General features: G+C 38.3%; 1 protein-coding gene across 1 annotated transcript; it reads left to right on the plus strand.

Annotated features, from left to right (window-relative positions):
- Positions 1-843: 843 nt before the first annotated feature.
- On the plus strand, positions 844-25,537 carry QSOX2 (quiescin sulfhydryl oxidase 2). Its single transcript, XM_074161192.1, has 12 exons — positions 844-1,093; positions 5,736-5,836; positions 7,118-7,166; positions 8,314-8,422; positions 8,606-8,696; positions 10,695-10,840; positions 11,833-11,976; positions 14,121-14,250; positions 16,585-16,707; positions 17,383-17,533; positions 21,714-21,902; positions 24,448-25,537. Exons 1-12 carry the CDS (start codon positions 859-861, stop codon positions 24,996-24,998), a joined length of 2,019 nt encoding a protein of 672 aa, XP_074017293.1. The 5' UTR covers positions 844-858; the 3' UTR covers positions 24,999-25,537.
- The last annotated feature ends 1,944 nt before the right edge of the window (positions 25,538-27,481 follow it).

A 27,481-nucleotide genomic window follows, 5' to 3' on the forward strand; every position in this document is an offset into this window, starting at 1 on the left:
TTCTTTGTTGGTTTTCTGCCTCTGTTAATGTAATGAAAATTCTTCAGCCTGTATTTACAAATGAAAGGAGACTTTCATGTTGTGGCTAGAGCTATAAAAGATGCTAAAATCCGTTAGCAGCGTGCAATCAAAGTGAATTTACTAAAAGGACAGAGTTTCTAACATCCTCTTCAGAATTCACAGCATCCTGCCTGCAGCCTGTTATTGCATCTTCAGTTTTGAGGAGAAATGGCTCTTTCCTGCCGAGTGATGTACTTTGGGATGAAACAGTTTTGACCCAAAGGCCAGGCTATTTTAATTTCTTCTCAGTGAGAAGGGTCATGAAGTTGAAACTTCTGTTTCTATATCAGATTGCTCCACAAAATTAGCCACCAAGCTATGGTTTTAGCCTCAGTAGTCTTACTTTTTTTCCTTAGTCTCTCTGAGGGAACCGTGGCTCTGAACAGAGCGGCAAAGGATTTGCCGGCGGTGTGACCCTATCACCAGGGTTTGATAACGCACTTGGGTAACGAAGGGGGAAGGAGGGAGCGACCCTTCCACCTCCCTCGCCCTGGGCCGGGGGGTGAGGCCATGGCGGCCGGCGGTTCCTGGGGGGCGGCTGCCAACAGGTGCGTCTCCAGCCGGGGGAAAGGCAGTGTCGCCGCCTATGGCCGGTGTGGCGTTGGGGACAGCGGGCAGCGCCTCATCGTTTATCTTTGGAAGGCGGGACCTCGCTTCCCTCAGAGGTGACCCGGGGTCGGCCCTCTCTCTCCGGCCGCCCGGGCGGGACGGGCCGCACTAGGCCGCGTCTCCAGGGCCGGCGCGTTGCTATGGCGCCGCCCCGCCCCGCCCCTCGCCGCGCGCCGCTGGCGTCCCAACATGGCGGCGGCGGGCGGCAGCGGGCCGCTGGTGCTGCTGGCCCTGCTGCTGGCGGCGGCGGCGGCACGGCTCTACCGGGCCGGGGAGGACCCGCTGACCGTGCTGGCGGCCGGCTCGGTGCGGCAGGCGCTGCTCAACTCCTCGGCCGCCTGGGTGGTGCAGTTCTACAGCTCGTCCTGCGGCCACTGCATCGCCTTCGCCCCCACCTGGCGGGCCCTGGCGGGGGACGTTAAAGGTGAGGCGCCGCCGCCCCCTCCGCCCCCTCCGCCGCGGGTTCTCACCGGGTCCCCCGCACCCGGGGAGCGGCTGCTGTTGCCGCCCGGCTCTCCACAGCTCTGCTCGACGAAGGGCCAGGCTGCCTCCGGCCTGACCCGCAGTCCCCGCGGCCTCTCTCCGGGCCGCCGCCGGTCAGTCCCCGGTGCCGGGACCGGGGCGCCCCTGTGGGCCGCAGCGGGGTCTCGGCGTGTGCGGTCACTCGTGGGGCGCTGGGCTGTGGTGAGGCCTCGGCACGCGTGGGGGACAGCGGGGTGCCGGCTGGCGGTGTCACCCGTGGGCTTGGTGGGGCCTTGACATGCGTGGGCTATGCTTGGTGGGTCTCCTCTCTTCTCGCTTCTCCGGTGGCGGGCATGGCCACGGAATGGCCCACAGGGCAAAGCGAGGCATGGGTGAGAGTAGCAAGTCTCCAAAATCAAACGTTTCACGGAAATCCAGGGATAAAATACCCTCACACGCAGCGATCCAGGTGCAGATTTGCGCTCTGTGCGTGCAAGGGGATGCACTAGGGCACAGGAGGTATGGTTAGACTGAACTCCTTGAGGCAGGATCGTTATCTTCTGAATGTTTTGTAAAGAGACCAACCTGTTTTAGAGGCTAAATGAAAAATAAATATTGTGGTACTGTAGAGGCCGTGCACGTGTTTGCTTTATATCTTGCGAATTCAATGTAGCATGAATGGACCAGGAAAACAACTGCCAGGAAATAATAAAAAATAAAACTAAGCGAGAGTCAGATTTTCAGATTTATCAAATAGCGACTTAAAAAGAAGTTATGGCCTCCATGCTTTATATTGAGGGAGACTTTCATTGCTGTGTCTTAGTCTGCTCAGTTTTTTTTGCAGGTGCTGAAGTGTTTTACTCTATTTGTAGATCTAAGGTAAGGAAACAAACAGGCCCCCCAGGTCAATGTCTTTGGTGGGGCAAAGACCTGAGATCAAATTTGAAGGAAACGTTATGCTTAATATAGCGGTGTTAAAAGCTGTTAAACTGCTCTTAATTTATCTTTTGACGTTCATTCCATTCTTTTGGATGGAGACAGCAGTTCAAATGCTTCCCTATGGTTTCAATTTGAGAGGGAGTGAAGAGCTCTGGCTTTTCTCTGGCATCCTTGCATGTGAAAAGTGTTGGCGATTAACATGAAATGTAGGTGCAGTATTAGGTGTACGTGGTTGTAGATACATGGAAATGGAGGCCTACCCAAAAATAGGCCCTGACAAACTCATCACGTGGTGAGGATTGCTGACTGAGGAGCAGAAACTCTGAAACCGAGAAACACAGAGCAGTAATGGTTTCAGAGCGCTTCAAATGTTCCTTGTTTGCATGGTGGTTTTGTTGATAAAAGCAGTAGCTTTTTTCTGTTTTCTTTGCATAAGTTTGTGTAACATTTTCATCTTCTCATTTGATTTGCTTGTGGTCAGAATAGTATTAATTTCCTTCTTTTTGTGAAGAAAAGTAAGAACGAGGCAGCGTTTTGAACACTGCAGTGAAGATCATGAAGAGCTTCAACCGACCAGAGCTTTTGTCAAAATAAGACAGGGGTGTGTTTATGTATCACTACAGCAGCATGAGACCTTTGGAGGCAATATTTTTTGTAACTTGTAATGACTTCTTCAAACGTTACTTTTTTTATTCTCACCTGCAGTCATGATAACTCCAAATGACATTATGCACTTGTATTACTCTAACCAGTTAAAGGCCTATCTACTCCTTAATCCATTGAGTTTTTATGAAGACTTATGCTTAAAAAGTGGATTTTTATGTTTGTGGACATTGGCACTACCAGCAAATGCAATTGGCTTCTGGTGTTATTTGTCAGCAAAATGTTTCTGTTTTAAAGTTGGCGTGAATGGATTTTAGTAGGAGACTGAGAACAGTCACGCTTTTCATCGGTAGCTTCATCCAAAAATAACCCCAAAATGTTTTGTCCACTTAGGCTGTCTCAGCTTTCATTTTTCAAAAATGTTTACTCATCTGCTAGGATATTACAGCTATCTTTGAGGGTGCAGACTCATCTACATTAGAGAACTCCTGGATCACTGTGGCTGTATTTGCTAATTTGGTACAGTCCAGTTAAATTGGCACAACTCCTTCGTTCATAAAAGGCCTGTGGTAATATATTTAATTTTTATTTCAGTTCTCATTTGTTAAATCTTGGCAATACTATCATTGCAAACTTCATAGCAGGAGGTAATCCTCATGAAAAATAGGAGCAGTGATTGCTTTTGTGTAATTTACATTTTGAGTTTGATACTCCCTCTCCTCTCAGAAGAGGCTTTAAGCTTAGAGTAGTTGCTGCTGCATTCCTAATCACACATTTAGTTTTATTACAGTAGTGGCCAAAGTGGCCATTATAGTTAATTGTACTTTTTCTGTCTTAAAAGATGATTGAATTTATCCACCAAAATGCCTGTGGGCTGGCATTATGTGTAGTAATTTTCTGCGTAGAAGTAACAAACCCTTGGAAATCTCATATACGACAACTCTTGAATTATATGCAGAAGCAATCCACTCCTCTGGATTTGGAACTGTTCCAAATCTAGCAATTGTTCTTCCAAATCTTGCAAGAATGGTTTCTGCAGAAACCTTGTCATTATTCAGGAAGCAACTTGTGTGTTAAAATGCGTAACTCTTAAGTAGCAGATGGGGAGAGAGGTTCCTTGTGATCTTGTCTCCCTGGCTGAAACTTCACAATGGAAGTTAACACACAGCATCGCATCTGCCTGCTGGAGGGAATACACAAGGTTTATGAAAGGAAGTGTCTTCCTGGTAATGCAGGGTGACTGGTGTGCTGGCATTCCGTAGCATTTCTTAAGTGGGATGTTTAACCAACCTGCCAGCTTTCCAGATTGTCCAATACATACATTCGTGTCATTCATTGGAACTTGTTTAGTGTAAAGAGAAATAGTGTTGGTTAATGTGATATCACTTCGTCTACCCCTTTCATATAATTTGCGAGTTACTATTTCAAAAATACTAATGCTAATTTGAAATTCATCAGCATTTAAAAAAAACAACGACAATCCAGGCTACGGTGCCACTGTAAACTCACACAGTCTAGGCTGTGCACGCCAGCAACTTTGGCATCCTTTAGAAAGGAAAAGGTCCTTTTTAAGCAGAAGCAAATGCTAAGCAGCACACATCCCAGCTGGTGCTCTTTAACCCAAGTATTTATCTGGAGATGGGTTTGCATTGTTGTGAGGAGGCAATTTGCATTAGGTTCATAGTGCTCCTATTCATTGCGTGGAGGAGGATGGAGACAGGTGGAAAAAGGAGGAGGAGTGGTGAAAGTTGAATGAGATAGATACCCAGAAGCCAAACTTTTTTATATTATTTATTTATTTTGCATTTTATTTAATGAAATAGACTGTTGTATCTTTTGTGTTCCTGTGAATACATGCCCATCTGCTCTAGCATGCTTGGAGTTACTCCTGGTGCCCGTTCAGCACAACTGAAATTCTCCGTCAGCTGCCCCATCCTCCTCCAAAGACAAATAAAGGTCAAACTAAATTTCAAAAGCAACTAGGCATGCAGCTGTCAATCACACCTTGAACTTGATGAAGCTTTCATGCTCTTTGCTGTAAAAGCAAGTTTAATTTTAGTGCTTTTTAAATTTTATTGATAGTTGGGAATTGTGTTGTACCTTCAAATTCTGCCCACAGCTGTTTGGATTTAGCTTAGCTTTAAAAAGTAACTGTCTAAGGAGTCTCTGGGAGCATTTCTTCCTTAAAGTGATTGTTGCAGTGGAGCATGGCTCAAAAAGATAAGTTCTTAGCAAAATGAGAAGGAAAAAGCAATAAATGAGTTGAAACCTTTTATTGAAGTTATATAAGCATATTTATAGAAATACTTGAACTCTTGTGGTTATTGCTATGAAACATTTTTAAAGGAAACTTATTGTGATGTTCAAAGTGACCTATTGAGCACTCTGCTTAAAACTCAGATATTTTTTGAGGTATATTTAATGTATTCCTGAACAGTGCTAAAAGATAGAGGCAACTTTCAGTAGACAATATATGAGTCTTTGGTTGTGTGCAATTCTGGAGAAAATTTAAGTTTGGTAAATAGTGAGTCCTTGTTAAAACAGCTCTAATACAAGATGCATCAAATTGATGGTTTTGTGATTTACAGCCATGTGGATGAGTAACTGTTGGATTAATTTTATTCAGTTATATCTATTATGCATGCTTTACTTCATGAGCTTAGCTAACGGGAAAAGCTAGGGAATACCAGCTGGGCAATACCTTCCGATATCTTGCAAGTGTTGGGTTGGCCCCTATTTCATCTTCCTGGATTCAATAAAATGTTTTCATCCCTGGAACGGCTATATTGCACGTGGTAGGATTCTTTTTTATTTAGGTGTACTGAAAATACTGATGCAGCTAAGGCAAAAAACCAGGGAGGTTTTAGTTATTTTAAAAATCAGTAGGTTGTATTACACTTGAGGATAGAAATGAATAGCAAATGAGAATCGACTGCGGGCTTGATTTTTATGCCACTGGAATCTCTGGGAGTGCTGCTGTTGACTTCCGTGGGCAGCGGGGCAATCCATCAGCTGGGATCTGAGATCGCTTCTGCTGGAAATTGAAAGATCTCTGTTTTCAGACTGGGAATCTGCAATTAGAGTTGGTGTGCTGGATTGTGGGGAAGAGGAGAACTACGAGACGTGCAAAGAATATGGTATTCACTATTACCCAACTTTTAGGGTAAGTGTAATAATTACCTAAGGGTAATATATTGCCTTAGGTAAATAATGCATGCTTTAGAGTAACTAAAACCATAACAAACTTGCTTGCGCAGAGTGTGACATGCAACTAGTTCTGTAGCTGGACTTTTTCTTTGATTTTGCTGAGAAAGTTGCAGGATTGATAAGAGATTAATTCAAGTTCTTCTTGCTGATGCAGTTATTTATAGCAGTAATTCACTCCTCGGTTCTGAATCTGAAAAATTCGTATTGAAAGAAGATACCATTCTAGAAAGTGCTATATTGTTAACATTTATATAATACCTAGTTGGAATATATTCGATAGATAATAACAATTTAATAAATATTTTTCAAATTAAAATGTTCATGATTATTAATAGTGTTTTTAGTTTTGGTGCGTGAAAGTAAAAGCCATACATTTCAATTGCATCATGAAATCAGCTGATTTCGTGACCAATTAAAAATTTAGCCTTGATCGATCCTTCAGTATTTTTCTAATTAATTTTGTAATTTGCTTAAACTGGCTTTTAAAAGGGATCTTGTGTTTGCCAAAAGTATCTACCATTGTTCATTTCCAGGTCTAAGTGCAATTTTTAACTTCTCCGTCTTTGTCAATCTGTATAATCACATTATTAACTGTAAGTGTGAGCAGAATGTGATGGATGGAGATGACTGAATAAACTGTGTTTGTTGTGACAGGAGAGGGAACAGGAGACATTTCACTGTAGAACTTGTGATGTTCTACCCTATTACAAAGAACAATTGTGGGTGGTTTTTTTTTAATCTTTAAAGTTCTGGGTGTAAATTGGAATGTACTCTTTATTTTTTTTATAGCAGAAGGCGAACAGGCTCCATTATATATCCTGTTTAACCACTGGAGGGAGTTGAGAAAATGTGAAAAGTGTTCTAAGTATATACGTGGTTGTTAGTACTGATTTGTTAATCATTTAATTCATACTTGGGTTAATGTTTGCAGTAATGGATCAATATACAGTATTGAATTACGCATTACGGTATTTTTCCTTTAAAAGTTGGCTTTATTGTATATCAGAGTTTCAACTGGTGCATATGAGCCACCCCCATAGAGTTGAGAAGCAGGTCTTTGGAACTCATAGGTTAAGAGGGAAAACTGTCTTTTGAACAAATAGATAAAAATGTTTTGTAATTACAGCCATAAGAAGTAAAAACTCTTGAAAGCCGTTTTTGTTTCTAAACTGAGCTTTTGTCTGATACAGTGAGTTATTTTCAAAGCAATAATACTTTTTTTTTTTCTCCCGCATAGTACTTCAAAGCATTTACAAAGCAGTTTACTACTGGAGAAAATTACAAAGGTAAGAATATCCTGCTGTAAGAAACCCCCAGAGCGGTTATCCTATCAGCCAGGAATGTGTCACACAATAAGCAAAATCCTGTTGCCTGTCAGTCAGTTTAGACAGCCAGAGATGGGATGGACAGTAAATAGCTCCTTAAGATGTGATATTACAAGTACTGTATGAAAATGGAATGTCGGGCAGAATTACAGACAGGCAAAACATTTGTTCAAAAACGTAGCACTCACGTTCTTTATTTTTTTTTTTTTTAATGTAGTTCTTAATTTTCACAAATGGCTAGGTAATTTTTTTAAAATTCCTTTTTTCCACCACACACCTCATCAGCATGAGATCCAATTTGCTCAATCCTGACTCTGGTGCTTTTTGATCTGTCAGCCACTTTCCAGGCATCCTGAGTCTCACTGGGATAACCCCTATTCAGCTGTTGGCTAACTGAAAACAGGCTTATCCTCTGTGTCTGACAGGATCACAGCTTGAGGTGGTTTGTCTGGGGACAAAAGTAATGTTGTCTTTTTCAATGGATTAACATTTAAAAGGCCAGAGGTCAGAAGAGAGACCACCTGCACCATTAACCCTTTGTGTTAGAGACAGACCATAGTTGTACCTGTTACTTCTTGACGTTTGTGAGAGCTTCTGCTTTTTAATTTATTTATTTTAAAGCAAATAAAATATTCTTGCACTTCCTCATGTTGTTACAAGGCTTTGTAACCTGACCTGGCCCGTTCGGTAAGAATGAGACACCTTTGCATTTTTAATGCACGATGAATATACTTATTGCAAAAAAGCTACTGAATTTGTCCATGCGAACTATTGTGAAAATGAGCACAGATTTAGAATGAAGCATTGTTTGCAGAGAATATCAGCAAGGTAGACAGATGGTTAGATTTGGAAAAGTCTTGAGATTCTATTGATTTTTTTGGAGTGGGATGACAGCTTTTAAATATGATCTCATTTCAACGTTAAAATGAAATTGTACAACTAAATCCTTAGTCCCTGTTCTGCAGCCAAATAGTATTCTGTTTTTTAAGTTTAAATGTTAAACAAAAATCAGACACAGGAAAGTATGAGAATATATGAAAAACTGCATGTTAGTAATTTTTTCTCAGTTAACTGAAGTGTTTTATTTTTTTTGTTAACCTGTACTCAGCAGGAGCAGATCGAGAGCTGCAAACAGTTCGTCAGATGATGATTGACTTCTTACAGAACCATTCCCAAGAGTTGAGACCCCCTGCTTGCCCGCCATTGGATCCAGTTTCGTAAGTTCCTTATTGAAAATACAGTTCGTGTGTGCTAACTACGTTAATTAAATGAAATGTCGAAGGTCCTGTTAGAGATGAAGTGACCTTTTTATCAGTTCTGCTGTGAGATCATAAAAGGAAATTCTGTCAGTGGGTGCATTGCATTCTACCTGTGGTAAATAACTTTTCTTTTCCTAAAAGGTCCAGCGAGATTACTTCTCTTTTTGACAAGAACAGCCATCATTATACCGCCATTGTGTTTGAGAGTAATAACTCCTATGTTGGACGAGAGGTAATGTACGACTTACGAATGGCATAATGAATATGTATTTAGTCATACAAAGGAACTTGCTTCCAAATGAATGAGATGTCATGTTAACTTCTATTCATGTTTTAGTGGAAGATTAATTTATCAATTTCATTGTTAGCACGATTCTCTTGTCTTTCAAGATTAGTACAAAAATATTGTCAGACTATTGTTTTGTTACCGCTAGAGAACTGTTCATAATATTCATTTTTCTGGGCATCTTTTGTGATTTCAGCTGTTTATAATAATCTAAATCTTCTAGTTCTCTTTCTTCACATACAGGTTTTAGGAAATTATGTTCTAAAATAGGATGATAGCATAAAATTATTTTCACAGCTCTGAGGCACTGAGGAAGTGGAAGTCTTTGGTTTTTTACTTCCCCCCCCACCCCCCAATAAAATATTTGGTTTGGCATCATTTCACCACCTAATGAGCCTGCTGTTAGCTTAGACAACTGTTACTTTTCTCTTCCTGCCAAGATCTAGGATAAGTAAAGAAAACAAATTGCATAATTATCTAGGCATAATCTGTGTAGAAACATCCAGTGTCTGTGAAATGTTTCTAATTAGATCTGATGCTGAGATGACCCAGTTGCATAAGAGGAGGAGGGTGTGCTGCCAAAAGCGAGAATCACTTGGAGAAGCAGGCTGCTTCCAGACATTTGTTTTCTGGAAGCTGCTGTGTTGAAACAAGTGGGCATTACTGAAGAGAAGAAAGGTGATGATTATAAAGTTCCTCAGCATTTTATCAAAATCGCTTTAATTTGATTACCCGTCTGATATAGGGAAAGACTGAGTGTCATCTGATTAACAGAAAGTGGAGTCTGCTTTCAGAAGAAGAAAATATTTGCTAATGTTATGTAGTATTTTAGCTTTATAGAATAGCTTAGTGAAATAGAAAATAACATTGTTTTCAAGTTTACAGTATAAGATAATAGGGACAAATCTAATAGAAATCACAAGAGCTGGAGAAAGGAAGGTCATGCGTTTATCACTGATGAAAGGAAGGTCTCTTAAATTACAAGTCTGAAAGTGAGGGGAAAATGTAGCAAGGATAATATTCACCTGAAAGGGAAGAGTACAGTTGAAACTGTGAAACTAACAACAGAAAAAAGAAATGGAAGAATCGGAATTGGCAAAGAACTTTTCATAGTTGAGTCCTGGCAAATCTCTGAGGTTCCCTGATGTTACCACCTTCTGCCGCCTCCACCCTTTACTGAAGTTTACACCTTGCAAAGAAATTTGTGCCCATTCCCAGCTGCTTTACTGCAAAAGCCCAGCAATTGGTTTGAGCTAAAATGCTGGACTTTGAACTGGAATTTTTGAGATACCTGAGAGTCTATCCCTCTGTGGAGTCTCTGCTGTGGGATTGGTAAAGAAAAAGAGCTGAACAGCCAGCGGGGTGCTGGGGCGCCATAGACTACACAGCTTGGTTTGGCAGGGTTTGCCAGGCAAAGCCTTAACTCCTGTAAGCCCTTAGCTGTTTTCTAAGGCATGGACTTTGACATCAGAATTTCCTAAAGTAGCGGGACCAAATAAATGTTTCTTCACTACCTGGAAATTTGCCTTTAGACTCTTATATATATATATATATTTTTTTTTTTATATATATATATATGTGTATATATAACATGAAACATAAACCTGTTGGTGCCTTTGGAATATCATCTGCGCTACTTTAGGTTTATGAGGACACTTTATCATTCATTCTTATGTTTTCTTCAGATGTCAGACTTCAAAGGGAAAAGATCAGTATAGACCAAGAAAAAAATGGAAGATAGGAGTAAATAATTTCTGGAGAAGGGTAAATCTTCTTTAACTGATATTGTTCATGTCCACAAAATAGTTGTGGATGTGCTTCCTTGGTGAACAGCTTAATGATACCCTTAAAGGATGATGCACTTCGCCTATTTATACGTCTTGTCCTACAAGATTGGATATTCCTTGAACAATGTATAATTCATGTCATCTTTTCATTACCCAGGTTATCTTAGACCTGATCCAGTATGAAAACATTGTTGTGAAGAGAGCGTTGAATTTTGATAAGCCTTTTCTTGAGAAACTTGGTATTACCTCAGTCCCTTCATGCTATCTGATACATCCAAATGGGTCCCGTGGATTAATTAACAAGTAAGTAGTTATCTGTCTGAGGAATATGGGGAGGTTCACTTAAGCTATAAAAAGAGTTTCCATAGCTTCCTTTCACGCAAAGTAAATTATTCTATAACCTTCTTTTGCATATATATAACGACATCGTGTCCTGGCATGTAATCAATACGCTGTACTGACTGAAGCCGTGTGTTCCGTTTCTTTGTTTGAAAATTGCTTGTCTTGAGCACTCTCTAGCAATTAGCAAATAATCTGGTGTTACCGTTTATTCTCTGTGACTGCTTGTAATACACAGACGTGGGTTATGCCAGTGCAAGTTAAACTTCATCGGACAGTAGGGAAGATTAGCCAAAATGGTGTGGTGGCTAGTTATAACCCTTGGGATGTTTAACTATAATAACAAGTTTATACTAGTGACAAAACTCATTTGTGAAGTAGAGGACCTGAAGTAGTGTTTCTGAGTGGAAATAAAAGCTCTAATGCAATGTTTGTTATATGGAGTTTGATATGGTGGGAGCAATGAGCTGGTTGTTCTGAATGAGCCGTTTAATACTGTTGCCTCTATTTTATGATAAGAGGCCTAGTATTACTTTTGCTTTCCACTTTTTCTTATTTATAGCTTTAACTTATTACTCTGATCCTTCTGAAAGGAAAACGCTTTGGAATAAAAGTGGAAAAAAAATAATGAAGCATCAAAGTTCTTAAAAAAAAAAAAACAACTTGCTTCTAAGTCAAAATAGTTGTTCCACATGAACATTGCCTGTGTAGGCGAACTGACATTTTGATGAACATGATGTGTTCTTATTTTGAATGGAATTTCCAACTACTAATCCAAATAATTGTTACTACGATTCCTAAATTGAACATTATTTCATTTTGTATCAAAGCAGAACATGTTGCACTAGGACTGTGAAACAAAGTGAATATCTAATTTTATAAATATACTAATTTGCTTTGGATATTCATTCAGTCTGAGATTAAATGTAATCTTTACTTTGTCCGTTTATATGCAGTTTGAAGCCTCTACGGTCTTTCTTTTCTTCATATTTAAAGTCACTGCCAGGCGTAAGAAAAAAGCTTCTTTTGCCACTTCAGCTCCCTGTTCCAGAAAACAAAGAGGAGAGTACAGAAACCAAAGTGTGGAAAGAGTTTGATAAGTAAGTGACGCCCTTGATTTTCAGATCAATGCTTGGTTATTAAAATTTGCTTGCAGTTTTTTCTTGCCATGTGGGAAGCTGTGCTGTAATTTATTATCAAAACCTAGTGCAGTTCAAAATTCTATTACATGTCATGCACCTTGAGTTGAATAGTTTGGTCACTACTGAATGATCTGCATTCTTCTGCCGAGTAAAATTAAAGGCATTTGTGCTTAATACTGGAGAAATTATGGCATCGAAGCTGTTGGTTCAAATTTGTCCATTTCTCAGTATATTCAGGTAACACTTAAAAATTATTTCAGTTCCAGCATCAAGATTACAACTTCTTTACGATCATGAGCAGTGTTTCAAAAACAATTCAGAGGTGAAATTACTGAGGACTGCCAGTATTTGGTTTTTAGCAGTAAGCATTCCTTGTTTAGCAGCAAGGAATGTTTTTCTCCAAAAGTATTGCTTAATACTTCATTGACTTAAAAATGCCAAGGACTCAGCACCTATTACCTGAACTGTATAGGTCACTGATTTGAATTGTTGGAAAACTTCAGCAAGCAATTGATGTCCCTGAAAAAACAAATAGTAAAATAATAAGCTATGACATTTCTGTAGAAAAAGAGAATTCTCTGTATGTCTAATAGTGAAGCAGCACCCACTAAAAAGTGCTTGTCAAATGCAAGTGTAATAGAAAATACTAAAGTCACTGTAAAAGATGTTTATCATACAAAATCCGGTAAGGTTTATCTTCACCCTCTTTCCCTCTTTGTTTGAGAGAAGGATGCAAAGGCTTTGCAGAGAGATAATCCCTCAGCATCTTTAGATGGAAAAGATGTAGGACTGAGTGCTTTCATTTTGTACTTATTTTCCTTCCCTAGACACTATTAGTGTCATCTCCTTTCAATGACTATTATAAAATATTTCATATGAAACATTCTGTTATCAAAACAACTTAGTTAAATTGAGCTGCTTTCCAGCAAGATAAAATCTTGGTGATGTGAATCTCCAGTCCAAGTGGCTTCTAAATAGGATCCTTTGGGAGAACCTCATGCATTCATATGGATGTCTCTTCATTTAAGAAACTTGAAGCAGAATTTTGCTGGTTTTTAAAATTTAAGTGAGTACGCTATTAAGGAGATAATTTCAGGATAAGTCTGTAGTTTGAGTTGTTAAGAAAATAGATTATTCTGCATTTTACTATGTTATTTCCTGTGTTTTATGTAGGAGGTGGGGCCAGCCAGTTTCTAGAATGATTGTTCTTTTAATTCTATTTGTTTTAGAAATAATACTGATGCTGAACTCTTACAAGAAGTGTTAACTCTATTAACTATGTGAACTTCTGTTTGTTCACTTACGTTGCTCTGTGTCATACTGTCTGAAGTTTGTAGGATGGTTTACCTGATGCATTTGTACTTTGTAAAATGTTTTTTGATGTTATGGAGATACTTGGTTGTGAGAAGGAACTCTTAAAATCTTTGATTTGTTTTATGTATTTCACTTGTACCTGTCATAAGGCACCTAATTCTGCTTTAAGAGCTGCTGTGATTAAAATTAACTGTTAAACTTGTGTGCAAAGAACCTACTGTAAAACTGCTGCATCTGCAAGAGGATTTCTGGATTCGGTCCTTTCCAGCGTTGACCTTTTTTAGTCTTGTTTGCACTTCTGCTCTGTGTATAATCTACTTTTGTTCAACAAAAGTCTCCCTTTTTTCATAGCCTGTAATTTTCTCTTTGTGGTCAATCCTGGAGAGAAGCTGTAATTTCTTTACATGAGCTATTTCCTTGTTGACAATGTCAGGGTTATAATTTCATTACAAGGTAAAGCTGGCTGGGAGGCAAAACGTTTAGTCAAATATAAAATAGTTCTTGTGTGTGGTTATGCTTCATTTGTCTAAACTCTGAACAAAATGACATAAAATTACTCTTTTTGGAGAGTATGGTGAAACTCATTGAACTTGACATTCACCATACCCAGCACCCGGAGTAGCTGCTGTGTCTTCCCTTACTGGTGTAGGACAGACTGCAATCACTGTGGAGTGGCAAATGTTGAGGTTTTAATGACACCTACTATATATCAATTTTACCTTCATGACTGGTGAGAAAATGAGCGAAAGAAACCTGCCACTTTATAACATTATATATGTGTGTTTCAGATCTAAGCTGTACATGGCTGACCTTGAGTCGGGATTGCATTACCTGCTCAGGGTAGAGCTTGCGACGCACAAGACACTTGAGGGAGCTGAGCTCAAGACCTTCAAGGATTTTGTTACCGTCTCTGCCAAGGTATACTCTTCTAGTCTTTGATTATTTGTAAGAATAAAGTGGCTCTAACATAAAATTTATTATGTGACATAAGTCTCTCAAAATGTCTTTCAGAATGTTCAAATATATGCTTCCTCACTGGCTTAAAAAAATAGTTTTGTGGGTTTCTTTAAATGTTATTTTTGAGTTATTGTATGCCGTTCTGACACACTTACAGGGCTGAAATGCATTTTAATTTAATCTTAGAGGGCTTGAAATTAAATAAAGCTTAAGTACTTTGCACCATATTGAACAAACACTGTAAATATAGTCCATTTATCAGATTTTCAGGATAAGTAGCTATTGTAACTGAGTGGGATTAAAAAAACCTTTGTTTTTCATTCTTGACTTTTGGATTTCGTTAATGTGTACTTGACAAATGGTGTTCTGTTTAGAGATATTAGTAACTTCTGTCTAAATTTTGAATATAATTGAGGTATTGCATTTAATTTTGGTATTTAAAAATAGTTGAGGTATTGAATATAACTGAGCATTTCAAAAATAAGGATGCTTACATATTACATTGGAGTGAAGGGGCAATGTATGTAAAATAATGTGATATGACCTAAAAAAAAAAAAGAAATAATTTAACTTTATAACATCAGCCTGCTGAAGTAACCAATGTCTCTATAGATTTGCTTACTGAGCAGTTAACACTTTTATTTTAAAGTGAATCAATAGCTATTTAAGGGAATAATAAGGCCTATATGAACTATTTCCAAATATCTGGATTTATCTGAAAATCAGACAGACTGTTTCTTGTCCCCCTGCCCCCTGCAGCCATCAGAGGTCAGAAATCTCTAGCTGGCCTCATTTCTTTAAGAAAGTGTAGTGGTAATCTTTCCATCATATTATCCCTAAAACATCCTCTGGGCTTCCTGATGGCTCCTGGCCAGCTGATGTCATTTGCTTCCCCAGCTATTAGTGCATAAATGGGGAATGCTCTCTTTTTTTAGTTGCATGCTCATCTCCAGGCTGCCACTGCACACGTGGGGGCTGCTCTCCTCTATTTGCATTCTCTTGTCGTATACCACTTCCCTCGGAGTTCTCGTTCATGAGTCTCAGGTCTTTCCTTTGGGACACTTTTTATACTGTCCTCCTGTGTAACAGCGTTTATAGCGATGATAAATCCCAAGTCACAGAGATTTCTGGTTCCCTACTAGGGGAATTTTCATTGTTGTAGAATTAGATTTTTTTTTGGCAATCAGTGCAGAAGTCCATTGTTTTTTGAATCTTCAATGAGACAGATACCTACCTGAGATGCTGTTGCCTTTTGGATCGTAATGCATGATATCCTGGGGCTCCTACAGGAGTATATGTAATTATTATATGCAGTCAGTAGTTCAGAGGTGTGCTTGTTTTTTACAGGCTATTTAAGAGTTGTCTTTGGACCCAAACAATGCACACAGCCCCTTGTGCTAGATACAATATAGACAATTAGCAAAAGGGAGTTCCTGCTTATTAGATTTGCATGGTATCAAGGAAGCGGTGTATGAATTAGAGATACTATCGATAGTTGGACAACGGCTGCAGAATGACCAGCATATGTATAGCATGTACTATCATAAATTGCTTTATGTGTTTAATGTAGCAGATACAGGGACTTTATTTCCCCATCTGTTGAAATACTGCTCCCTCTGGAAGGGTACTTAAAGGATAGTACACATACTCTACTTAATTCTATAGTAATTACAACCATCACTAGAGCAAGATACCATTTCTAGTGTGAAATAATGGCATTACCTCTGATTTACAGTTCCTCATGCTCATCTGCCAGACTCTGACTTCTTTAAGTTGCAAGTTAAGGAAGTCACTATTTCCAAATCACTTTGGAAATCACTGTCACACGTCTGAAAATGCTCTTCTAGATAACCATCATCTACATTTACGGAAACCTGAACCAATATTTTGTAAAAACTAATTTTTGTCGTTAACCTTCTAAAAGTGAGAGGGATTTCGGCCCCTCTGATTCGCTTAGGTGTTATGCTCCTTTCTGAGCTGAATTACCTGAATGCAAAATTCTACGTAACCTGCCAAAAGTTGTTCTGTCGCATTTCTGCCTGCTGTTGAGTAGCTTCATTTTACTGGTTAACATTTTGGGCATGCAACTTGGTAAATTTTGTAAGCAGAAGTTAATGTGAGATGGCTTTTTATGGAAAGCAAAACAAGTAATTAATTTCATCATAACAAAAGAAAATCTGAAGCTTTTTAAAGACAGGAAAAACACATTTAGGTAAAGATAAAAGTGTGTTGCTGCTAATGAGGTTTGTGCTTTAAAATATGGGTATTTTCTTCTTATTTTTTTTTTTTCCTCAGCTTTTTCCTGGCCGTCAGCCTGTGGTAAAGTTGTTAGAGACCTTGCAAGAGTGGCTGGTGAGCCTTCCATTAGACAAAATCCCTTATGATGCTATCCTAGATCTGGTCAACAACAAAATGCGGGTAAGCTGTTAGTAGTTTCCAGCATAAAATACAGCATTAGTAAAGGATAAGATTCTATATAAATCTAAGACATCACTTACTGATAGTCCCTCAGTCATAATGGAGTTATAAGAAGGTTAAAATGAAAATGAGGTGAAATCATCACCAGAACAAAAAATCCACATGAAGGAATTGAAATGAGAGAATTGAAATACACAATCCTGTCTCAGTTTTATAATGAGCAAGCAACTGCTAAGATACATGGAAACACGAGTTCCCTAACGTCACCTTCAAATGACGCAAGGTTCCCAGCAGATATTGCTGAGTTGCCTTTGCTTGCTGTGCCTGCAGGATTCTCTTGAAGGTCAGAGTTTAAGCGATGGGAAGTTTACCCATTGAAATGGGCGTTATTCCTGAAGAGTTTCCCAAAATACTCTTTTATCAGTGACTGTACGTTGTGTATCATGTAATATGTTTGCAAGAGGGATGAATTTTGTATGGTCCATCAGAGTATCTTAGACTTAAGGATTGTTATGAGTTTAAAATGTGTTTGCCCTAAGCGTGAATTCATTTGCAACAAGTGCAGAGAGTCATTTACTATTCTTTATCCTTGGATCACCTCAATTTCAAGGTAGGATCAGGTTCTAGAGCCACGTATATCTGAAATACTACTTTTTTTTTTTTTTTTTCTTCCAGATTTCTGGGATATTTCTCACTAAGAAAGTTCAGTGGGTCGGATGTCAGGGCAGCAGACCGGAGCTGAGAGGTTATACCTGTGCCCTCTGGAAGCTGTTTCACACCCTAACTGTTCAAGCTGCGCTGCGACCAAAAGCTTTGATAAATACAGGTAAGCAGCAGTTACGTGAGACTCTTGCAGGGCGAAACAAATACGTGAAGCACTTCTGCCGTGCAATAGAAAAAGTAATGGATTAGAGGAATTATTTTGTGTGTGTAAATACTCCACTAATAATTGGTAGCAGACAGTGGCGTTCGAGGCTCAGCTTTCAGGTTGGTACCAGCAGGGGTCAGAGCGTAGCTTTACTGCAGCGGGAAGGCTTTGAAAGAAAGCCTGCCCATTTGTCCTTGCTTAGAAATGTGGTAAATAAAGTGTGTGGCCTTAAAGGTGGGAGCAATAAAGCAGAAAAAGGAGAGTATTTCAAGCAAAGAAATTCTGAACTACCTAAAGAGGGTGAAGATTGTTCAGGTTGCACAGTTAATTTGAGAAGAATGAAATATAAGTGTGCAGTTTAGTAGCTATAAAAGCTGTACATCCATTAGCCAATCCTGTAATTTTATTTCTTAAATACTGAATGTTATGACTCGGGGTTTTTTTCAGCTGAATGTACCTACTGCCTGTTAATCTGTGTAGTGATACGCTAATTTGCAAGCAGTCTGTAAAATTGCTTGTTTTTAGACTTGCAGCATCTTGTGAAGCTGCGTGTTTATATTCTGGTGATGATTCCTATTTAAGAAATGTGTTGGATATATAATCTGTTTTCTTTACACAATGGAATTACTAATGCTAAAATACTGGACTTCATATGTTTTTATTCTTGCCAGGACGGTGCTTATAGTTCTATTTAGTTTTCACTTCAAGCCTTTTTTAATGTCTTTTCCAAGGAATATAAGAATAGAATGTTACTAGATCATAAAACTCAGAAATTTGCAATTTGTCCATTGCTGACTGTGTGTTAAAAAAAATCAGTTATTTGATTATTTCAAATTATGGATACACACATTTGTCCAGTGTTACTTGCAATCACAGTGGAAATATCTCAATTCTTAATATTGAATCTCCTGCAGAATAGGGATTTTTTCTTTTCTGAAAGCTAATAATCCTGTTGTTGATTTTTGTTTCTCTCTTTGTTTTGGCTTATTTTGCTTGTTATTCATGGGACAGTACCTTGAATCCCTTTAATTTAGTACTGTGCTCTGTGTGGTGAGTTTGGGGTTTTTTGAACTGGATGATTTATTAGCTGTTCAACGGCATCGTGCATAAGTTAAATTTCCCCTTTTGTCCCTGTTTCCAAAACTGTTTTAACTAAAAGTAAAAATGTTCTTAATATTTAGCTATACAAAATTGCATCTTAAATTGGTCCCATGTTTCAGGCGTGAGCTCTAGTCAGTCTGAAGTTAAAAATACATTGTAGAACCTGAAAACTCTTTGGCACACTTAACCATCGATTTAAATCGGGACAAATATGTGATGATCACTTCTTACGGCGAAAGAATTGGGTCAGTCTGAGACTGTCGGATTATGTCTTGGGAGGTTTTCCTCTCCTTATTGCTTGTTTAAATCCCATCTACTAAAAAGCATGATGTACTCCCTAATCCTTCCCACCACAGGTAGGGTTTTATGGTTCTTGTCCACTTTAAAGATTAGGGTTACCCTGAATTGCAGTAGTTTGGGAGGAAAGAGAAAAGGAGGATTACACGATGATACATGGCAGATGTTAATAGAAGATTCATCTCTGGGCTGATAAAAGAAAAACAAACAAAATGAGCCATTTTGCAATTGTTTGTTTTCTTTTTAAAGCAGCTGTATTTTTCTTGATAGTTTCCTCTACTTGCAGAGGCTGGCAGTCGATGTGAACTTGCTGTGGCTTTCTTGATATAATGTTTTTATTGGTTTATATTTGACATGTTTTAATGTTGAATGGTGTAATTTGAACCTGCAGTGGGATCAGCATAAGGGAATCCAAAGGAAGCCTGAACAGGACTGCTCGCATCAGAGGCTGTATAAAATCATCATAGAAATCTAGTCCTGAGGATGCTTAATTATATGAAATCTGGGTTTAGGTAATAGGATCTGTTGGTGTGAATAAGACAGGCTTGAGGATTTTTTTTTTTAATTATATGAATTATTTTTAGTCTGTGCTGAATTTGAAAGACTTCCCCACAAAATGAATTTTCAAGAGCGTAGCATTACACAGGAGAACAGATATAATTAAATTTATGTATGAATCTCACTTCCTCCATAAAGAGGTTGTTTGCAAGTAGTCACTTTTGTTGTGTTTGTTGTGTTTTTTTCTAAACACATATTTTAGTATACATGCTAAAACTGTTTTGCCTGAAATTCGTTTCAACTTTCCAAAATTATTTTCAGCCTTTCTTTTAATACTGTAATTTAATCTGCTTTAATCTCATAGCTTTTATTTATACAAGCCTGTTCAATCACAGATATTGAATGTCTGAGTAGAGATTGTTTGCTTTTTATGATTTCTTTTTGTCTCTAAATTTCTTGCTATGTTTAAGAATATAATGTTGTTGTTCTAAATCAAGGTTTTTATGACAATCTTCATGCATTTCTCATACACATAGCAATTAAGTACCATGATAGTTTTGAATAGGTTTTGTTGAGGTTTGGGGTTTTTTTCCCCAAAAAAACAATGCACGTACAGAGGGCATATGTCCTACCAAACTGCTTGTTATTCACTACCAGAACAGGACATTGAGCAAAGCACCATAACCCTTTACTACAGAACCTACAAAACCCGTGTTGTAAATTACTGGTGGTAGAGGTATTCAACTACAGGAGTCGGTAATTTGATCAATCTGCATCGTAAAATGTGTTTCATTTGACAAGAGTGTGTTTGTGATAACATATAGTACATTTGTAAGTACATTTGGGCATAATTTACTAGGTCAATTAAGCATGAATCAGGAAATCTGAGACAGAGATGAAACCGTTAGGATTCTAAGGAATTATATCAGGTTTTCAAGCTGCTTACAGATGTAGGGACTACCTGCTGTCGCAGTAAGGGCCCAGGACAAAGTTTTCAATCTATAAAGACCATAGCTTGCTTCTGAATAAAAGAATGATTTTTTTTTTTTATTATTATTATTATTATTATTATTTTTCACTATCCTTAGTGTAAAAGTTGAATGTTACAGGAAGAATAATGTGTTTGTATTTTAGGAGGAGTTCCTGAGTTACTCTCGGAAGTTCCGATGTTGCTCAGTAGCTATTATGTGTATGCATTCAGTGCCTGCCAAAAAAGCCGTGGCATTAATAACTGTAACGAGATTCTGGTATTCTGTAATACCTCAGTTATGCAGTAACAAACAGGTATCACAGGCACCTTGTGAAGTACTTATTAGAGGCGTTTTGACTCTTGTTGGTTTTTTACTAGCAAGGTCACCAGAACTTAGCGTCTGAACCTAAATGTAATGGTGAATGCGAAACATATATATTCATTTAATTATTGGGCAAGATAACGGAGAAAGTCTGGGCATCTGGAGGAATTGTGTGAAATACAGGCAGTGTGGGACTTCGTATTTTAACAATTTCAAAATGTACTCTCATAATGGGCTTCTGAAAAAATTTGAATGTCTGATTTTCATTTAGCTAGGTTTGTTCCCCCCTCAAATTGTAAGATACTCTTTGAAAGGAGAAATTTCACTGTAAAGAACACTTGGCCTTCAACTCTTATTTTAAGGCACTGTTCAGGGTAACTTTGAAGACAGGTACGTTAGTATGTATTGCTATAAACAGCTACTTTGCATTTTTAATAACACTATCGCTTACCTAGCATTGTTTGAACCTTAGTGTGTTTGAAATAATTCCCTTGTAGTTGCGTCTGATATCCCAGACAACCCTTCAAAACAGTATGTTTTGCAATATACTGTTTGAGATCACCTTAAACTCTACATCTATGATTTGAAACCAAATTATTTGGCAATGAATAAATAAATGTCTCACCTCAACTAATTAGTGACGATATCAAATAGGTATTTTGTTGGGGGGTGGTATTTCTTCTAAAAACTGCGTGAAGCTTTTAATTCCTCTGGTATCTTTGTGACTTACTGAGGTATAGGCTCTGAGTGATGGCACATGTCCTGTGGATATCTTTAAATTATAGAAGTGGCTAGTTTCTTATATCTCAAGTGGAGGTGTAAATTTGCATGGGACAAGAAGGGAGCAGCATTTCCTTTTCTTTGCCCACAGTTCACTTTTATGTGCGTTGAAGTGCCCGTGTTGAAGCTGTGTTTGTCCAGATGGTGCTATCTATCATTTGTTTTCCTAGGTATTGAAGACAATCCTCAAACAGTGCTTCAGATCATGCGAAGATACATTCACCACTTTTTTGGATGCAAGGCTTGTGCTCAGCATTTTGAAGAAATGGCTAAAGAGTCCATGGATTCTGTGAAAACCTTTGACCAGGCTGTTCTCTGGCTCTGGGAGAAGCACAACGTAGTGAATAACAGGCTCGCAGGTATGGAAGACCTGGCTTAGGAAAACCCACCAAAGGTAGCTGTGTCTGAAAGACAAGGCTATGGCGTGTTGTACAACAGGGTTTACATTTGAACAAGGAGAAATGCAAATTAGGCTCTGTAACATGAGTTTAAAACAACAGGAACTGTTGTTCCAGCTTGTGATGGTCCTTTATTAAATACTGACTTCAAAAGAGTAACTCCACAATTACAGTGGTGTGCTGGAGAAGGTACTTGTATATAAAGCAAAACCTAGAGCATCCCAATCATCTATAACTCTAAAACCTTTGCGTGAGTGAGAAATAGACACTTGAGAGACGCTCTCCTCCAGTAACAGAGTTATCTCTTATGATGTGTAATGAAAAAAAACTTCATCATTCTCAAAGATACTGTTTCTTCCAAGATTTCACTTGTTGCTTGGTGAGAGAATCTTTTTGAGGAGTACAAATCAAAGCCTTTTCAAAAAGGAGCAATACAGTTCAGCTACTTAGTGGTGGATGAAACATAATTAAATTTCTTTCTGTAGCAGTTTAAATAGATGTTAAAACCTGTCTTCATTTTGTTCTGGAGAGATGCTGTATAAAAAATGATGATAATTGAACAGGAGACTTTCTCAGGATAAAAGAGCCTAAACTATTAGCAGATCAGCAACTGAATAAAATAAAATTACTGTATGAAGAAAATCTGTTCCCCCACTAGATTGCTATGTTTTCAGTTAGACTAAAAGTACCGTTAAAATACTGGTTGTATTTAATCCGTTCTGTTATGGGGATATCAAGTAACTAAAGCACTAAAGAAAATTGGTTTCTCTTTGCTCTTAATCCCTGTCTGCTGTTATGGATCTGTGTAATGTAGCATTAGTTACAATTTAAATATGCTATATTGTGTTTATATTATGGTTATGCTGAATTCCCAAGATTTATGAAGTATTAAATACTGTTGTGAGTATAAACAGTTTGTCTCCTTTCTCCAAGGAGGAAAAAGTAAATGAAGAGGTATTAAATAAAAACATCCCTTAATATTTGTTACTATTGCCTGGTTGGACACACAAAAAGGTAGTCCTGGTGACTTTAAGTCACTAAGCAGTGGAGCAATATACTTATTTAGAACATTAAGTTATTGAAAAACTCGCATGGATATTGATTTAGATGATGCAACAGCCGGCTAAAATACCCTTTTAGTAAGAAGTATAAACATACTGGAATAAATAATAATGTTAAATTACGCTTTTTAAGTTCAGTAAAATTTCTCTTTGGGACAGTGACTTATTTTAATCCTTAAAAGCTGCATCTGTATTTCTGGTAATATATGCTGCTTTCAACACGAATGGTGTTTGACAGGTCAATGAAAACACCTTGGCACAGCCTTCAAGTGTGAGTCCTGAGACTGTTGTACGTAGCTCTGCCCTTAATAATTCTTTCCTGTTGCTTTAGAATGTACGTTTCTATTTGTAATCTTACCATAAAATGTTTTGTTTCTACTTACTCTACTGAAACAAATTGTTTACTGAGTAATTGTTGAGATATCTGAGACGCAGACTTGTGCTCTGACTTGTAAATATCGAGGAGACAAATATTTTTAATCATCCTTTGAATCCCTAAAAAGTATTTTGCTCAAAATCATGGGAAAGTTTCCTGCCTTTAAAAAGGATAAAAATAATAATAAAGTGAGAATCTATATTTATTTCTGAAATATTTTAAGTATTAGTGTACTAATAACAATCAGCTGAATAAATTAGCTTTTTTACCACGTAGAGATTTTTGTTCTAAGAATTCTCTCCAGCCACGTTTTAAAATGTTATTTTTTTAGAGCAAAGTGTACCACTAGCTACAGCATTCAGCTCTTCACCGTCGAGACAGAGTGGTCACAGCTATGAGCAACTGGAATGCTAAAATTAGATCCAGTTCAAGATACTAATATGTTTAAATGCTAAAAAGCAAGCTGAAAAACACATCTTAAATATGGTAACGGTTTTTAAAGTACTGGAAATATTTTGCCATAAGGCAAGCTATGGAAAAGCAAGCTATGGATGGAATGGTTCACAATATAGAAACATGAAAATATCTGCAACTCTTTGGCCTTGGGGCTGCTTGCTGCAAACCAGGCTTCAGGATTAAAGAGTATTGAGTGCAAAAGAGCAGTTTGTTTTGAACCATAATTCAAGTTAACCCCTGAAAGGCCCAGATGGTGGTGTTTTCATGCCTTCTGAAAACATAGCAATTGTAGCATCTTGTTGTATTAGAATTTGAACACTACAGCTTTTACTGAGAGAAAAGGAAAATAATTATGATCTAGCGTTTGTCTTTCGAAAGAGGAAGCAATACTTCCGAACATGACTGATGCATCCATAAGGAAATTTATGGATTTCCAAATCTGTTCATGATTGTCTTCTGCTTAATACAAACATTATTGTGCTGTGGGCTTTTTTTTTGCCAGCCTCTATTTATAAGTGGAAAATGCTCTCTGCGGTTTCCAGTGAAATCTCTGATGGTTCAGCTCTCTGAGTTTATTGACTTCTGATATTTATTTTTTTCTCCTCCCAATTAGGTGATTTGACTGAAGATCCAAAATTTCCCAAAGTTCAGTGGCCGACTCCAGACATTTGTCCTGCATGTCATGAAGAAATTAAAGGATTACACAGCTGGAATGAAGCCCGAGTTCTACAGTTCATGAAGTATCACTATAACGGTGAAAATATTCTATATAAATACACTGAAAGCCAGACTGACTCCAGTGAAACCGAACAGGGCGATACGAGGGAGCTGAAGGACAAAAGCCTACTGAAGAAACCGAGTGGAAACAGAGAAAATAAGATCCAGGATAAAGAGAAGATACTAGATTCCGAATCGAAGGCATTAGATAAGCTAGTAGCAAATCACGGACCTGTCAAAGATAGTGGTAAAAGCGCAGTTGAAGCGACTGACCTTAAAGAGACGAAGCAGGCCCTGTCTTTCTTAGGGATTGGATTTTCCAACATAGACATGAGTCTGTGTGTCATACTGTATGTAGCATCATCCTTATTTTTAATGATAATGTACTTTTTTTTCCGAATGAGATCTAAACGGTGGAAAGTGAAGTATTATCGTTCGTCTGTATAGAAGTTTAAATTGGAAACAAAGTTTTCATTGTGTGTGGCTGTTCAGTACCAGATACAGCTTTAATATTTATGATCAGGGATTTTATATACAGTATTCTTTGTTTAAAACCCCTTTGTTCCCAAGTCATTTTACAAGTGTTCTAGCTTAATAGATGGAGCTCGCTGTAAGAACCTTAATCTTTAACTGAGGCACATAGTGCTGTCATAAAATGTCCAGTGAAGTAAGCATTGCATTTTTCAGTTAAGATTTTTCCATGACTTACCACCTACATCCTTTACTCATTTTCAGAGTAAACATTACATTATGCAATCAACTGTGCCTGGTTTTAGAAGGAAATTGGATATTGTTTTGTGTACTTCAAGTCAGTTGTTTTTCTTTTTTAATTTATCCAGAGGTGATTTTACCTACCAGAGTACTGAACAGTTCTGCTGTTGCCTTGGCTGCTTCATTTAGAGAAGCAAGAATTCTGAAATGTTTGGGTTTTTTTTTTTTTTTTCAGGAAACAAGAGTTCTCTTCTGATTAAATTAATTCCAAACCTATGTGACTTTCTGAAGTATTATTTACACTGCATATTTAAAGTAGAAAGTATTACGTGTTCAAATAAGTCTTCCTTTCTCCTGTGCGTTCCAGCCAAGGATGTGTGTCTCTCTGCTGGGATGAGATTTTTGGGGTGGTTTGTATCTCAATAAGCAGCCTGGTTCTGATTGCTAATGCTGACATCTATTTTAATGGAGTTTAGATGTAAGCAAGGCCATACTCGGACCCAGTGCTTTACTTGCTCCTCTGTTGGGTGTGTTAATGGAGCATTAGATAACACACCTCACTCATTTATGAACCAGAAAAGTAACTAATTATTGTGTTATCCAGATGGAAACCAATTCTGATAAACTCCAGTAAAGGGAAACAGTGTGTGCAGACTTTGTTTGCAGCAACAAGCCAGAAGAAATTTACAGATCTGGAAATACTAAGTTTCTTATGATGTTGGAGAACTCTACAATATAGTCATTTTTCTTCATGTAAGGCGAGGTAAACACTTCATTTGGTATTTCTAGCTTTGAGCTGTCAGAGAGTATCACCTGCTGGCTGTGAACTTGTCTGCACAGGACTTAGCCCGTTTCTCTTGCCCTTCTGCTGGAGGGCTACTGTTTGGGTCAGGAAGGGTTCAACTAATGGTGAAGTCCAAGAGCTGCTCCGTTCTGGGATGTGGCAGCAACTGGGAACATGACAGTTGCCTTTACAGATCTGTCTGGGGTCCTGGCTGGCAGCAATTAGAAGAAACCATGAAAACAGTTATAAAATTACCATTTGGAATGGGGAGTTCCTTTCTGATCCTGGCTGTGGGGGATAATTCACGTCCTGGATAGTGAAGTTTATAATCCTATCCAATGTAATTGAGCATGTTCTGGTTATCCATTACCTAATCTTTAGTTAATCCTAATAGGTTTTGGCCTCAATGTTTTCTTGTGGCAGTGAGTTCTACAGATTAATTATGTTATATAAAAAGGCTTTTCCTTTCAATTCTACATTTGCAACTTTTAATTTAATTGACCGTTTGCTAGTTCTTCTGTTATGCGAGAAGGAATAAATAGTCCCTGGCCAATTCATTCTATTTATACTGTTAGTGTGTCCTCCTCTTATTTCCATCATAAGCCCTAGCATAAAAAGTTTAAAGCCTAGCAACAAGAATGGTCTAACTCAACAGGGATATTTTTTCATAATCAAATCTTGTTTGTTCACAAACCTGAACGCTTCTGACACGACTTGCTGCAGCTTCCCATTGGAATAACAAAGTTGAGCTTCAAAGATTTACTGTCCCTTGTTCCTTAAGTTTATCAAAATAACATACACATAAGGTAATAATAAACATGTCGGAGGCAAAAAATCTCCATTCACATGGCACTGTGAGTCTGAGCTGCGCAGAGGCGCATTATCTGTGGTTTTCTTAAGCCGTCGTCGCTGTTTATTGTACACACCCGATGGCTCTTGCTCCCATGTGGGGAGACTTGACTGTGTGCTCTCCCCGTGAGGCTGGGACTGGCTCCTGCCTTCTGCTGAGCTGGGGGCACCTGTGGGCAACTGCTAACAGGAAAACTTCTCTTTAATTTTGATGTTAAATCTGCGACATTAAGTCAGTCGGTGCTTTTTAAAGACCCGCACTGTTCAAGAGTTCTGGCACAAGGAGTAATCATGGGTCTCCTTTCTTTAGGAATTTAGGAGTCCCTCTAATTATCCGTATAACACCTGGTCTTGAATAGTAAAACAATCTGTAATGAACTGGAAAAACAGTGAACCAGCCGTGGAAGGTGATCCAGGCCACTAGGAAGGTGGTGCCACTGGCTTTGTGCTGGAATCCAGCAAGAGGTCCCAGGAGGAGGCTCGTTAAGAGGAAAGCCCAGAGTTTCCAAATTTTGATTTGAAAATCAGACAACTTTTGAGTGACCTAATCTGAGGGGATGCTGATACCAGCCAACAAGTAAGGACA

This window comes from Numenius arquata, chromosome 19 (genome assembly GCF_964106895.1).
Source record: "Numenius arquata chromosome 19, bNumArq3.hap1.1, whole genome shotgun sequence".
In the NCBI taxonomy this organism is placed as follows: domain Eukaryota; kingdom Metazoa; phylum Chordata; class Aves; order Charadriiformes; family Scolopacidae; genus Numenius; species Numenius arquata.